This window comes from Alligator mississippiensis, chromosome 9, assembly GCF_030867095.1.
Source record: "Alligator mississippiensis isolate rAllMis1 chromosome 9, rAllMis1, whole genome shotgun sequence".
Classification (NCBI taxonomy): domain Eukaryota; kingdom Metazoa; phylum Chordata; order Crocodylia; family Alligatoridae; genus Alligator; species Alligator mississippiensis.
This window is the reverse complement of record NC_081832.1, coordinates 13,537,462-13,550,192: the sequence shown is the minus strand read 5'-3', so window position 1 is coordinate 13,550,192 and position 12,731 is coordinate 13,537,462. Positions and strand designations below refer to the sequence as shown.

Here is a 12,731-nt window from a genome sequence, read left to right as displayed (position 1 = left end):
TACAGAATTTGGCAGCAGGAGGTTGGCCAACTGAAGCTCGCATTCAGTTTATACCTGGAATCCAGAAGTATAAGGCCGGCTATCTAGGATGCTTGGAGAACAAAATGGCACTCATGGACTCTTGAAATAAAATGAATCACTGAAGCTCCCACTTCCCCCTAACACATGTAGAAAAAAAGAAGATTTGGGGTTAGGCCACCCAAACAGTATTGTGACTGCTGTGTCCCAGTGAACTGAGCCTTCTATAGAACACAGGGGGGAAAAACATCCATCATCAAAATAATTATAGTTGAAAGTAATCACTGATGGATTGTATAATATTTCAGTTAGGAGGCATAATTGTGCATGTATTTGAGGGTGAGAGGTGTGGAAATGAGTATTTTGTGGAGATACACCAAGTAAATGTTCTATAAGGCACATACACTTCTGTATCTAAATAACAGTTGCTCTTATTTTCCTTTGCCTTAGGACCTGCACCATGGACGCATACAGATGAAAAGCCTTACCAATAAATGGTATGAAGAGGTGCGACAAGGGCCCTCAGGGTCTGAAGATGATGAACAAGAGCTTCTATAGCAAGCTGGAAAAAGAATATAATGAGCTCTGATAACAGAGCACCAAAACATAGATATATGTAGCATAAAGAGTCTGATTGCACAAAAGCCAGGGCATTAAGAACAAAGCCTGTGGGATTCAGACTTGGTTTTGTGGTGTTGTGCTTAGTTTCACAGAATGAATACACTGTGTTGGGTAAGATTAGTCATTTGCTGGAAATGCCCTACAGTAGTACAGAGGCACATGGTGGGTTGAGCAAAGAGAACCATCTTTATGTCCTAATTTCAGAACACCTGTAAGTTTCACTCAGCCCATTCAAAAACCAAACCATATGCATTAAAATGATATTAATGTTAAGAGTGCATGTAGGGTGGAGGTTTATTCCCCCTCGTGGAATTTGCTGTACATGTACGCTGTAGCACAGATTCTGTACTATGACTCCACAAAACAGAATGCATTATACTTTACTCTTTACTTTTTTAATACTCGTTTGCATCTAGCAGGGGGATTACGGTTTTATATTGTGAATTGTATCAACAATAGTTTGTGAATCTGCCTGGAATCAATTTTGCATATTATGAATCCAGATTTGATAACAATCACCTGATAGAAGATGCTGCATGTGTGCAGAAGTATCTTTTAAACCCTAGGTCCTTCTGCCCCAGTACTAGCCATATCAGCCACTTACAGACGTTAACAAAAAAAGAAAAGTGCTTTACTAGAAAAGGCAGCGCGTTAGTTTGACCAGGCTCTGCAGTGCCTGTATAGATTGGGTGCTTCACCGGAGCTTTTTGGCACTTTTAGCTAAAGCTGATTCAGTCAGCTATTGGATAAAAGTCCAAAGCCCCACTAAAGCATCCAATTTATATAGACAGAGGGCTAGCCAGGTCTAATTAATGTGATGTCTCTTCTGGGTATGCCCTTTGTTCAGTGTGGGAGCACACCAAGTTTAAAGTAAGGCTTAATTTTGTGGGGTGGGGTTTAACATCTATAAGTAGCCATCATGAAATCTTTTTACGTGACGGGACCTAAACTTAATTTGAAAAACATAGATTTTTTTTCACTATTTTTTTTCTCTCATCTGTAATTTAAAACAATGGAACTTGTATTTTTTTTTAATTGTATTAAGCAAAGGGTTTTTCCTGGCTGGCAGTATGGGCTTCTGATCTCAAACAGCAGCTATCTGTGTTGATGGATTCTTAAATTTAAGAAGCATTAGTAGCAGGCTATCCATATCATGTTTTTTCAGAATTAATATAGAAGAAAAGCTCACAAGACTTTTTAATACTATGCATTGTTGAAACATCTTTTGGGAAATGCCAAACATTTAACCTTCCATTAAGTTGTCCAGCTGCTTTAATTTTTTTATATGTTCATAGTGCCACGTAAAAACGTTTGGCACCCTAACCTCCTCCTACATGCCATGGTCAGCTTGAAAAAAAACTACATGCCATGATAACACATGCAGTGATTACCACACACTTTTATAGCCAATTTTATTGCCACCTGATCATTACCACATGCATTTTCTGCAACTGTGTGCGCAACTGCTGTCCTCTGTATGCAGATCAGGCATTCAGATGCACATAGAAAATGTGGTATAGCTTTTTTTTCTCCTCCTTTACTGGGTATTTTTGTCACAGATCTATGGTATATTTTTTCCAGGGGATTAAAAGACCTGTCAGGAATGTATTCAGAGAGCATAAATTCTGAGTTCTGCATTGACTGAGTAGTTTTTTATGTGTGTATGTTTGGAGTCTGTTGTGGTATTTATAAAAATAAGGCAGCAGCTGGTGAAACCTCTGTGAGGATTCAATATGTTCTTCCCACTGTCAGTCGTATCAGATTAAAGTGATTAGGGAAGTGGATTAAGGTTTTGGTTTCCTTTTCTATATACATACTTTGAAACATGCCTTTTGACAGTGCCTGATGCTAGGAAATTACTCTCAGCTCTAGATTAGCTGTGCTTAAATCCTTCAGTGATATCTCATTAGCAGCATCACCAGAGCTATGGGCATCTTTCAGGTGTATTTCATGTTGACAGAAGTTTTGGAGGATGATAGCCTTCTTCAATCGTAGCTGGGTGCGCACTGTCTGTGCATTTTCACTTGCAAATTTCTGTATCTCATGAGAGAAAATGCTCTTTTTCTGGTAACAAGGGAAGCACACTTTCTGTATGAATCAACCATGACATGCACTACATCTCTTGTCCTTATATGTAAGCAGACTGTGTCATGCTTTATAGAACTGAAACACGCATTAATGTGAGTCTGCAAAAGAGAAAGAACTGAGCCTTTTTTGGTGCTAAGCACTGAAAAATGACCTCTTGCATGCTTTTTAAGAGGAGAACAAATCTTTTTAAAAAATAACAAAGGTTTCTTCATCCTTTTTGGTAACAGTAAATTGAATTAATCTTTTTGTTACCAGTACATACTTATTAGGGGTGTGTGCTTGCACACACAGAATATGAAAACTGAAATTAGAGAAACATGAGGTGAGAGAGAGAGTGTGCGTGTGTGTGTGTGTAAATTTTGTATAGCTGTTTTTTCAGGTGCCCATTCAGAGCAACTGGCTCCATTTTTTATGGGTTGTTGAATCTGCTCACACAAAGAATAGTCTAAGCCAAGGCTGTTCAACTGGCAGTTAATGTGAGGCCCCCGGGCTCTCACCCAGCCTCTGCTGCCTCTATCACTCTGCCTGCAATAGCAGCCAGAATCTCCAGGCTTCCCCTTCCTCCTCCAGCTGCTGCTTCCTGTCTTCGCAATACGAGGCCTTCACTGGTGCAGCTGCTGGGGCATGTGCCCCCCACATGGGCTTAGGAGTTGGACAGCCCTGGTCTAAGCTATTAGGGCCAGCAGGCCATTTTGAGATCATTTAGGGCATGAGGATTGTTTTCTACTGTGTTTATTTTGTTTGCAAGAGAAGGTAGATGTTATATCTGTAAATAGGTAAACATCGCATTTCAGGCCAGTCTTTCCCAGTTCAAACACTTGAGCTTTGGGCAGTAGTTTTGGGGGGTGCAGAGTGTTATGCACTAGCAACTAAATGGGAACTAAATAACTGAAGTAAATTTTCAGTCACTGAAGAGTTTTTTTGTGGTTTTGAGATTGGGTCATTTCTGCTTTCTATTAACCACTAGCAGGCATCTGTTTCTGAGAATCTCATGTTATAGGACACAAAGGCAAAGGAGCCTAAAGCCTACAAAGCCACCTTGAGCCCCTCTGATCTTGCGTTGTCTATGCTGATCATAACTTAGAGCAATCCGAAGGCTTCTCTAAATTTATACCAGTTGCAGTTCCTCCAGCGGACTGTTAGCAGACATGGACTTCTGTGCCCCTTTTTCCCTAGCTATTCTCCCTGTTAACAATACTAGATTCTCCATTGCTACACTACCACGCCATACTGGAGAATCCCCTATACTGGTCTGCTTGTCCTGGAGCCATTATATGGGGTTTAGAGTCACTTTGTAATGGGAATGTAACAGAAGGCAGCCAAAGATCAGAGCCACCATTCTCAGTTATTTGATTATTCCAGTGAAAGAAGAGGCTAACTAAAATGGATGAAAGGTCTGCACTAATATAACTTCCTTAAAAGGCTGATCTAGTTCATTCATTCTGTTGAATTGGTCATTTCCTGCCCTCTGCTGGCGATTTGTGAAAATGCATTTAGATTTAGTTCACAAAGCATTTGCCAAGAGAAATTTAGTATCCATTTACATTTAACTAATGAACTGAAATAAATTAATTAAATGAGCCTGGAACACTTCATTTAAAGGAACTCTTTTTTTTTTTTTTTTTAATTAAAAGGCAACTATATTAATGCTTTAATATGAAGTTTAATGGATTAATCAAAAAAACCCCAACAAAAGCAAACTTACATTTATGAGGGGGAAATGGTTTTGTGGTTATACCACATGATTGGCAATCAGGACTTCCAGAGTGTCTGCTCGGCTCTGCTTTGGGCTCTGACTCTGTAACGTCAAGCACAATATTTCACTTGTCTGTGCCTCATCTTTCTTATCCTGTAAAATGGTTTTATCTGGGTTTCACTTTTTAGATTACAAAAGACTTTTCAGAGACCCTGTACAGCTCCACTATACATTTTTAGCACTGCAGCTTTGATGCCAGCCCCCTCCTCAAGTGAATTTTGGGACAGTAGCTTGTAGACATAGAAGCAAACTGTAACAGCCCACAAATGACTACTCACAAATGTTAGGTTGCAATCTTTCTTCTTGCAGTAGCTGGGTATGTTTTATCCTGTATTATATTGGATTCAGGTAGAGAAATACCTGTTTTTGTCCCCTTTTTTTTTTTTTTTGCCAATAACTGATTTTTCAGGTTTATGTTTAAATACTTTGGCTTTCGGTGACACTCGTTACTCTAGTGTTAGCAACTCTCAGATATTTGGGCTTTCTCTTCACAAAACTCTGGGAGGCAAATAAATATGTAGATAGTTACATCTTGTTTTGCATTTGATGATTCCTCTAGTACAGTACTTTGCACTTTTCTGTGTTGAATTTCATCTTGCTGATTTCAGATCATTTCTCCAGTTTATCAACATTATTTTCAATTCTAATCTTATCCTCCAGAGGGCTTGCGACCTTCCAAAGCTTGATGTTGCTTGCTGTCAAGCAACTTGCATGTTACTTTTTGTAAGTGAATACCCTATTCCACCCTCCAAGCAGTTAATGAAAATACTGAATAGAGCTGGACTCAAGACAGATCTGTGAGAGCCCCGGTGATTGTGACAGTGAAGTATGGATAGCAGCTCTTGTACATGCACCTCATAATCATTTCATTTAAGCCATATTTCTCAAGTACACTTATGAGAGTGTCATGTGGGTGGATGTTAAAAGCCTTACTAAAGTTAAGATACAGTATTTCCCCTATGCACTAAGCTAGTTACCCTTTCAAGATATTGAGTGCCTTTCCACTTGTTGAAGTTAGGTTGACTGATCTGTAATTCTCTGGGTCTTCCTTTCTCCCCTTCCTAAAAATAGGTTTTCTGTTTCCCTGTTCCAGCCCTTCTGGACTCCCCCAATCCTCCAGCAGCTCTCAAGGATCATCACTGGTGGTTCAAAGATTGTTTCAGCTGTTTCTTTAAGAACTCAAGGGTGAAAGTCATCAGGCTCTGCTGACTTGAATATGGCTATCTTACCTAAATATTTTTTCATCTGTTCTTCCTGTATTCCAGACTGTACTCCTACCCCTCTGTGCTTAATATTGATTGTACTAAGTATCTGGTCACAACTGAAGACTAAAGCAAAAACCCATTGAACGTTTCAGCCTTCTCTGAATTAGTTCTGTAATTTCCTCACTTTCTCCTTCAGATCATGGTCTTTTACTTTCCTTTGTTCTTCTCTTACTCATAGCGTGTTTATAGAACATTTTTGTATTGCCTTATACCAACTCCCTTGCTAGCTTTCATTTTGTACCTTTGATTTCTACTTTGGATCACACATGCTTGTGCTCTTCTTTAATTCTCTTCCTTATCAGTACATCCTTGTTTCCATGTTTTGTGCATTTCCTGTTTGATTTTCAGGTCACTAAAGAGCTCTGGACACATCCTAATAACTAATATAGAGATTAATCTTTCCTTCCACATGGGGCAGTATTGGCACAGTGGCAGTCTTGGAAAGTGCCAGCTCCCCTGAATTCCTTTTTCCCTTTGAAATTCTTCTTATGAGATTTTACCTTCCAGCTGAATTCTGTTTTCATTTTCTTTTTTCCTAATGTCTTTTCATTAAAAGAACATTAGAGAGAGACAGCACAGTTAAAACCTGCCTGAACTCCAGTGTTTGCTTGCCTTTGACAAGGATCTGCACATGTGGTTGTCTGTTGTTTCACCTTTAAATCATTTGCTGACCTCATATGTTAAAACATTTCTGCAGCAGGTCCCCTCTTCCCATAAATATGAGCAGAAGATCTTGGGGTAAAGTAGATGTTTATGAATGTAGTGGTGTCGGTTGGCACTGGCTGTAGCTGTCTGACCATAGGGAGTACCTAACATACTTGACACAAGCAAGCTAACACATCTCAGCTAACAGCTCTTCTTTTGGCTTGGGCAAGTGTCTTTGAACAGCCTATTTTACAGGCCAGAGACAATTTTGCAGCACCAGCAGAAAAATCTTGAGCTAAAAGCCAGGCTCCACTGCTCCTCTGGGTATGTTCTAGCAGTGTGATGACCTTGAGACTGCTGCTCAGAGTGGCGACAGGCTGTAAAATCACACAGCTCCATAATGAAGACACAAACCTTACAGCTTTTACCCCAAATCCTAATCCTCAGGCTTTTGACGGTAACAAATACACACTTGTCCTCCCATACAAAATTCTGAGTGAACACGGGGCCAAATTTTGCTGGTGGTTACATTGGCATAATGCTATGACTTTGACCAATTTGGGAAGCCGACTTCAGAACAAATGACTGAAAGTGTCCAAACTCAGCTAAAATTCAGATTAAGGTAACATTAACAAAAAGCTATGAGGCAGTAACCACTTCTGTAGTACCTACGTATCAGTATATTTGCAGCTCCTGTCATGATAATAGGGAGGCATCCTCACCTAGGCAAAGCCCCAGTGGGACTGTAAAGATCAATAGTAACTTGTTTTTAGTTGGAAGTAACTGAGAAAGAGGTGCAGTATTTTGAAACCACAGTGAATGAGCACACGTTTGTCAAATTAAAACATTCTTGATCCATTTATTTTCCCTGCTATCTTGGAAGTAAGTGAATTTCCACATGACCCTCACCGCACAGCAGTCTATTGCATGTCACTTACAACATTTTTATTTAAGGAGGCTTGGTGAGCATTTTGGCTGTTGTATTTCTGCATCAAACATTTCCAGCTGTTCAGAGCTTCCACTTGAATGGCTAAACCGTAGAGCAGTTCATGACGGGTCACTTTAGCTTCTGGCTTTCTCTGGCAGCAAGCAAAGAATGCTGCTTGTCATCTTTCTTGGAGGCGAAGCTGTCCTACTTTCTGCTTAAAGGAGCAGGTTTGGTAGATATTAATCTCTGTGGTAGATTTCGCAAGTGTCAACAATGTTCATAATCAGACTGAGATTATGATGGATGGCAAATAGGAGGGGTGAGGGACATGCCAAAGGACTGTTTTTGCCTCCTTCCATGATTTTTCTAAAACAACACATGAAAGTTTTTTCCAAAGTGATACAGGGGTATGACCAGCAAGGAATGTGGGAAAGAAATAAATGTAGCATTTACTCTGAGCAGGGTGAAACCCACAGATGATTAATTTATGTTGGCTTAGAAATGTGTGATGCCTCTTTTTATCTATGCCTATTGGTTTTTGCATATGGAAAATGTGCAAAAATGATGTTGTATTTGAATAGTAATGCTGCATTAGAGTTCCTGCTGCAAGCTGCCATCACATGAAAGAAGCCAGAAATATCCAGGCACGACTTTGAAGTGAGTGGTGTTTCACAGTTAAGAATTTTAGTTCCTAGTTTCATGGAGTATGTTCTCACTTGAGAAGCTCAAGGATACCCTCAGAATAAGTAAGCTTGTGTCTAAAGTTAGGCTTATCAGGTTCCAGATCTGCATATACTGGTAATACTTCTACCCACTTTGTTGAGTAATTTTCTGAATACTTTTGCAAATATTTATTTGGTCATAACTCTCCTGAGAGGGTTTGGGAGGGAGCTTTATAATATAATTGTTTTGTTTAGATTTCAAGAGATTGGTAGTACAAAGATAATGACATAGAAATTTCACTTTTTAAAATTATCTTTTGCAAAATTCACCTGTTTTAAATGACCTTATTTGCATGCATAATCATGGATTTATGTGTATATTAATCCCCAAATTCTAGGAATATGGGTCCAGATACCTTTAAAAGATTTCCTTATGACTTTCACTAGATTTCTGATTCTTTCAGTCTTTATTAACAGATTCCTGTGTTTGCAAAATCTAACATTGCAATTCCCTTCTTGATTTGCATTGAGTTCTTAGTAAATGTGTATTGTTGGCAACGGGTGTGCAGAATCCAAATGGTTGCATTTGCCTGAGCAATTTAAACTTCAAGAAGTTGTAAATGGAATAGGAAATTTATTTATTTTTAAATAAAAGTTGTCACTGAAAAAGCAGAGCAGGTGTGTCTGATTCTGCAGGGTTTGTAACCTGTTGTGGCTCTGCTGGTTAATATTCCTGATTTATTCCAGTTTCTGCACAATTATTCTTTATGGTGCCATGTCACTAGTGCCTGTGTGCTAAATAGAGCCCAAATAGTGTGAGATGGCTGCAGCTTGTATTACACTAGTAGAAATCACCAATGGAAGACACCAAATAGTTCAGCTTTCTTCCAGCTGAGATTGGTCTATCTGTACTTTTTAGGTATACACCTTGACTCTCAGCTCACATAAAGACCACTTCCCCTGTGCAGCCATGACCTATGTAGTGCACTGAATTCTAGTTTCAGTCCTTTACGCTGTTCCGGCTGTCCCATTAGTTCCAAGCACAACTGCTTAGTTATGTTGCTTTCACATATTCAGCCATTTTCCCTTCCCTCCCCATTTCAGACAGTGTCTTTAAATCCTGCCTGTGTAGCATTAGTTAAAAAATATATCTTAAGTGCAGAAAAAATGTTGGGGGAAAAAATTGGAACAGCTTTAGCAGGGCTCTGTAGTAGGAAGTGAAACCTAGCACCTTTAGGTTGCAGGTTTGGATCCTGCCCAAGTCCTCATCTCAGTTCTTTGTTGTTCAACTTGACCTGGGTTGGTGATCTCCATACACTTGGGTGGGCTGATGTATGCACCAGCAGAAGACAACCATTGAATGAACACAGAGCCTGCTTTCTAATCTTTTGATCCTGGAGGTCACCCTTTCAGGTCACTAGTGAGGAAATGTGCATCACCACTCTTGTTTCACAGATAAATAGGACACCTAGGTTCCAGGTCACCTATTAGACACTCCTTTCTCCAGACAGCAAAATCATGTTGATGTACCCAAGTTTAACTAACTCAAAATTTAATTTAGTTAAATTGGTGCAACTCCATTGTGTGGGCACTAAATCATTTTCTGACTGTCTTGTATTAATTTAGTTCAAGTTAGTAAGGAACCAGATATTGTACCCTGAAGACCGCTTATCTGACTTCCCTTAGACAAAGTATAAATGCATTTCTTTAAACACCTGAAGCAGTTGAGAGAAACTGCTGGTTTGGGGCTTTGCTTTGAAAAAAAATGACAGAAGGAATCTTCCATATGTTTTCCTACTTGTTGTTTAGGATGATATTCCTTTAAGTCAGCCCATTTATGAAAGAAAGTTGAACTACTTTCCTTCAAAAAGGATTGAAGCTTGACCTTCTCTCTTGAATCATGTATTTTTTAAAACAAGAATAATTATTAATTTTTGTATTTTCATAGCATCTAGGAGCTCTGTTGGTGGGCCAGGACCCGATTGTGCTAAGTGCTGTATAAACCCAAAAAAGACTATAATCCCTATCCACTCTGCATAATAATCTGTGTTGCACATATAGGATGCTGCTTTGCGGCTGTAGCCAGGAGTGATAGAGCCCTTTGCAATGTGATTCAAGTTAGCAAATTAAAAAGAATGGCACGCTCTACCTACAAACTATGTAGGGAAAGCAACAGCTTTGTTTCTGTGGAGCTTCCTTGGATTAAATCATTAGAAAAATTAGATTGTGAAATTATTAGTATGTCAAGGCAGGAGCATAGTGCTATTAACTTGGTTCCTAGACTTGTCACCTTGATTTGGAATTCAACAGGCTTCAAGGTCTTTTGCCTCCCTGGCTAGGGACAAAAGTTACACATAAACCAGTTTAAGTGATCAGAAACTGGTTTAAATTTGTAACAGAACATAAATACAGTGCACATAAACCAGTTTCAAAATGGCCGAAGGTGGTTTAAGATAAACCTGGTTGAATGTAGTATCAGACTTAACTGATTTGGCTTAAACCAGTTTGTGCAGTGTCTGTCCCAGACCCCTTCCTGGTTCCAGTTAAATCACAGTCCCCCAGCATCCCAGCATGCTTTGTAGCCCTGGGCTGAGCTGTGCTGTCGGCTCCAGAGAGCAGGGCTGCCCTGTCCCTCTGCTCCCTAACTGGAGCAGGGGCAGGGGCAGGGGTGTGGCCAGACACCAGCCTGGCATGGCCCCCTGAGGCACAGGGAGCAGGGAGGGGGTTTATTCCCCCCTCTCTCCCTTCTCCCACCAAGAGACAGCAGCCAGGGTCTAGCAGCTCCCGAACCAAACGGAGAGAAGGAAGGGGATTTAATCTCCCCTCTGCCCCCTGTCTCACCAGCAGCTGGGGTCTGCCTGTCTGCCGAGCAGCCCCCGTCAGCCATCCCCCTCCCCAGTCCAGCTGCAGGGACAGGAGTGTGGCCAGAGCTGGCTGGCACAGCCCCACCATCTGCGTGCCTCACCTAGGGCTGGGGCTGCAGGGCTGAGCTGAGCCAGCTTGCGGGTGCTGCTGAGGGCAGACACAGGAGCCAGCCCATGCTGGGTCATGGGGACTGGGCCCTTCCCAGCAGGTTGCAGCTCAGCCTGGGGCTGCAGGGGTTGTGCTGCCAGATTGCTCCCGGCCCCCTGCGCCCAGGCCAGATGGGGCTGTCATGTCCTAGCGGCTGCCACTTTGCATGGGCAGGACCTGGCCAGGTAGCGGGCTGCACGGGCCGGCTCAGAGGTGCCAGTGGGCCCTGAGCCTGGCAGCTGCCTGTTGCAGCCACTACTGTGCCCCCTGTGCTGTGCAGCACCCAGTGGTTGCAGTTGCATCACAAGCTGCGTGCTGGCTAGGGCCGAGCGGGCTGTTCTGCCCCTCTTGCCTCCAGCTGCTGCTGATGCCACTGCTGCACGGCACTGCTCTAGGCCAGCAGGTGGGAAGCTTCAGCCCCGCAGCTTCTGCCCAGCACAGGGGGCTCCGGCTCCAGGTCCAGTTCCTAGATGCTTTCTGCCCACTCTGCCCACAAGGGTTGCTCATCATGCCAGGCAGGTGTAGCAGGTGGATGGCAGCTGGACCTGGAACCAGAGCTTCAAGGACTGGGCTGAAGCTCCCCCTGCCCCAAGCAGCACTGTGCAGGGTGGCAGGAGCAGGAGCCAGAGCTGGAGGTGAGGGGAGAAGAGCAGCCCTGCTGTGCCAAGCTGGCTTCCCCACCCCCTCCGGCCCAGCCACCCAGAGCAGCACAGCAGGGGCAGGAGTGTGGGAGGTGGGGAGTAGCTGCTGGAGGCAAGGGGAAGCTGACTGGGCCTGGCAGGGCTGTTCTGCTCCCCTCACCTCCAGCTGCAGCTCCTGCTCCTGCCACTGGAGCAGTGAGGGGGCAGCAACCCTGATGGGGGCAGGAGCCCCTGTCATGGTGTCCCGGGAGCTCAAGCCTCTTCCCGGCAGGGGATTGTGTTGCGAGGGCAGGCTGATCAGAGCTGCCGTAGTCTGTGGAGCGAGTGGTGGCACTGGGACTCGGAGGGGTGGCCATAGCTCCCCAAGCCCCCACTAGTGCCACTGCTGCTTGTCCCACGCAGTGTGTGGCAGATCTGCAACTCCTGCCCCTGCACACAAAGTGGCCCCCGCACCTGGAAGAGGTTCTCGCTCCAGGAAACCATGAGAAAGGCTGCTGCCTCCGTCAGGGTCGCTACCCCCTCACTGCTCCAGCAGCAGGGGCGGAGGCAGGGCCAGAGGCTGGCAGGCATAGCCCCTTAGGCGAGGGGGCAGGGAGGAGGGTTATTCCACTGCTCTCCCGTGCAGGCAGTGATCGGCGGTGGCGGCGTTCAGGGCTGGCTGATCCCAGCTGCAGTTCCCTGGGGCCAGAAGGGGGAATAAACCCCCGCTGTGCCCTCTCTGCCTCAGGGGGCCATGCTGGCCCACCTCTGGCTGTACCCCTGCCCCCACCACTGTAGCAGCAAGGCAGGAGCACTGGACAGACCCCAGCTCGGGTCCCTGATGGTGGGACAGGGAGGGAGGAATTAACCCCACCTCCAGACCAGTTCATTTGGGGCTACTGCCTGGGCTGGTTGTGCCCCCCCAGCACAGCTTCCCTGTAGCCAAGGGCTGCCCCAGCGACTGGCTTGAGCCACTGCAGGCATGTGCCTGTATTTCCAGAGTTAACAGTGACAGTCTATTCACTTGAAAATTCGTTCAATCTAGGCAGGTTAGACTAACCTGCAAAGATTGAATCAATTCAGGCTCCAGCTTTTTGAACGTCTGTCCCTAGCCCC

General features: G+C 43.6%; 1 protein-coding gene across 1 annotated transcript in view; it reads left to right on the top strand.

The window, feature by feature from the left end:
- SLC9A8 (solute carrier family 9 member A8) overlaps positions 1-8,655 on the top strand; it is a 67,988-nt gene extending 59,333 nt beyond the window's left edge. Inside the window, exon 16 of the mRNA XM_006267418.4 lies at positions 469-8,655. Within this exon, the coding sequence (XP_006267480.1) occupies positions 469-576 (108 nt within the window). The 3' untranslated portion in view covers positions 577-8,655. The remainder of the gene's footprint in view (positions 1-468) is intronic.
- The last annotated feature ends 4,076 nt before the right edge of the window (positions 8,656-12,731 follow it).